The following is a 2,406-nucleotide window of genomic DNA, read 5'->3' on the forward strand; positions in this document are numbered from 1 at the left end:
GCCTCAGTCTTCTGTCCAGATTATCTATGCTTCTAGATTGAATGGACACTCCTGGGGGCTGTGAATACCCAACCTCTTTTTGATATCGTGGAGCTTCTGCCTTACCCTTAGCTCGGTCAAGACACTTAGTCAGTGTCTCAGAGAAATGAACTGGTTAAGACTGTCAGGCTGAGCGCAGTGGCTAACGCCTGTAATTCCAACCCTTTGGGAGGCAGAGGCAGGCAGATCACCTGAGGTCCAGCCTGGCCAACATGGTGAAATCCCATCTCTACTAAAAATACAAAAAAAAAAAAATTAGCTAGGTGTGGTGGCACACACCTGTAGTCGCAGCCACCTGGGAGGCTGAGGCAGGAGAATCGCTTGAACCCAGGAGGCAGAGGTTGCAGTGAGCTGAGATTGTGCTACTAGAGTGAAAACTCTTGTCTCAAAAAAAAAAAAAAAAAAGCCTGTTGGCCAGGCACCGTGGCTTATGCCTATAATCCCAGCACTTTGGGTGGGCAGATCCCTGGAGTCTAGGAGTTCAAGACCAGCCTGAGCAACATGATGAAACCTCATCTCCACAAAAATTACAAAAATTAGCTGGAGGCAGTGGTGTGCACCTACTACTAGTTGGGAAAATAGCTCGTCTCTAGCCTCACGGTCTCCTATGATTTAAGACAATGTCAATGTAATCTAACATACCATTCTCGCTGTGTCGCCCAGGCTGGAGTGCAGTGGGGTGATCTCAGCTCACTACAACCTCCGCCTCCTGGGTTCAAGCGAATCTCCTGCCTCTGCCTCCCGAGTAGCTGGGATTACAGGCGCCCACCACCATGCCTAGCTAATTTTTTTGTATTTTCAGTAGAGACAGGGGTTTCACTACGTTGGCCAGGTGGTCTTGAACTCCTGAACTTGTGATCCGCCCGCCTGGGCCTCCCAAAGTCCTGGGATTACAGGCCTGAGCCACCGCGCCCGGCCTACCACTATTTTACTTATGTATTATTTATTTATGTTTTTGAGACTGAGTTTCACTCTTGTAGCCCAGGTTGGAGTGCAATGGCGCAATCTCGGCTCACGGCAACCTCCACCTCCCAGGTTCAAGCGATTCTCCTGCCTCAGTCTCCCGAGTAGCTGGGATTATAGGCATGCGCCGCCACGGCGGCTAATTTTGTATTTTTAGTAGAGATGGGGTTTCTCCATATTGGTCAGGCTAGTCTCGAACTCCCGACCTCAGATGATCCGCCCGCCTCGGCCTCCCAAAGTGCTGGGATTACAGGTGTCAACCACCGCGCCCAGCCCACCACTCTTTTTTTATAGACAATTTTTTCTGAAGGATCTCGTAGACAATTCTTTTGGGAATCGCAGAGCACAGTTGGGGAAAACACAGTAATACCATCTAAGTCTCTTTACTGAGAACCTCAAAGCGGAATGGCCTCTACGGATGCCATAGAGACCAATACGGACGGAGGGTTTAAACAAGATGGTGTCCGCCGCAGCACCGCTCTATCTTCCCGGGTGAACTCTATGGCACAGCATAGGCGTTCGATTTAGAGAAGTGAAGCCGAGATGGGTGGGAACCCGACCACACTACCGCGCTAGGAAGAGTGGGGCGGAAAGACATCTCCCGCGCATGTGTGGAACTGGGGAGACTGATTCCAAGACAAGGGGCCCACCCCCCAGAGCAAGTTTTCTGAAACGTGTGAGTCGTTTAAGTTCAGTTAAAGCCGAGGTGGGGCGTATCCTGAGACGCATGCGTTCTAGACGAGACAAGTGATCTAGCGGCGTGGTCTTTTCAACGCCCGGCGTACAGACGACGTCTGAGGTGGAAGGGGCGTTTAGGATTCCGAACACGCATGCGTTCTGAGACCCAGGCGTTTCCTTTAGAGGGTGTGGAGTGCAGGGCTCCGTACTGCGCAGGCGCAAGGACTGTCCGGTAGGACAAGCGGTCTATCAAGGGGAGGGAAGAGGAGGTTGAAGAGATTAAAAAACCGGGTGCGCCTGCGCGTTGCAGATTAGTTGAAGACGCTCAGGGTTTGTGAGGGGCGGGGTCACGTATGCGCGTCATTGGCCGGGTAGGTGGGAGGGAGGGTGGAGATGGGGAGGGTGTGTGCGCTTGCGCAGTGCGGGGGTGGAGGGCGGAGGAGAAAGATAGCACGCTTGCGCGGCTGTCATAGGGCTGCTTGGTTGGTCAGTGGGGAGTCGGCGCCTGCGTACTAAGACCCGTGTGCAGCAGCGGCGGCGGCGGTAGAGGCGGCGGCGGCGGCGGCAGCGGGCTCGGAGGCAGCGGTTGGGCTCGCGGCGAGCGGACGGGGTCGAGTCGGTGCGTTCGCGCGAGGTGAGAGCGGGCAGGGCGCGCGTGCGCGGTACCTTGGTTTGGGCCCGGGAGAAGATGGAACGGCGCGGGGGTCGGGGAGGGGGCAGAGGGGA

The 2,406-nt window shown here is 54.8% G+C and overlaps 1 protein-coding gene across 2 annotated transcripts in view; it reads left to right on the forward strand.

Moving 5' to 3' along the window:
• The first annotated feature begins 1,565 nt into the window (after positions 1 to 1,565).
• Positions 1,566 to 2,406, forward strand: part of EIF5A (eukaryotic translation initiation factor 5A) — a 6,217-nt gene continuing 5,376 nt past the window's right edge. The window contains exon 1 of one of the 2 annotated variants that reach the window (XM_017850423.1): positions 1,566 to 1,678. In XM_017850423.1, the coding sequence (XP_017705912.1) occupies positions 1,610 to 1,678 (69 nt within the window). In that variant the 5' untranslated portion in view covers positions 1,566 to 1,609. Of the gene's footprint in view, positions 1,679 to 1,940; positions 2,315 to 2,406 lie in introns of those variants that run through there. The other variant, XM_017850424.1, reaches the window with a different exon arrangement.

Source organism: Rhinopithecus bieti, unplaced genomic scaffold, assembly GCF_001698545.2.
Source record: "Rhinopithecus bieti isolate Rb0 unplaced genomic scaffold, ASM169854v2 scaffold_32008, whole genome shotgun sequence".
In the NCBI taxonomy this organism is placed as follows: domain Eukaryota; kingdom Metazoa; phylum Chordata; class Mammalia; order Primates; family Cercopithecidae; genus Rhinopithecus; species Rhinopithecus bieti.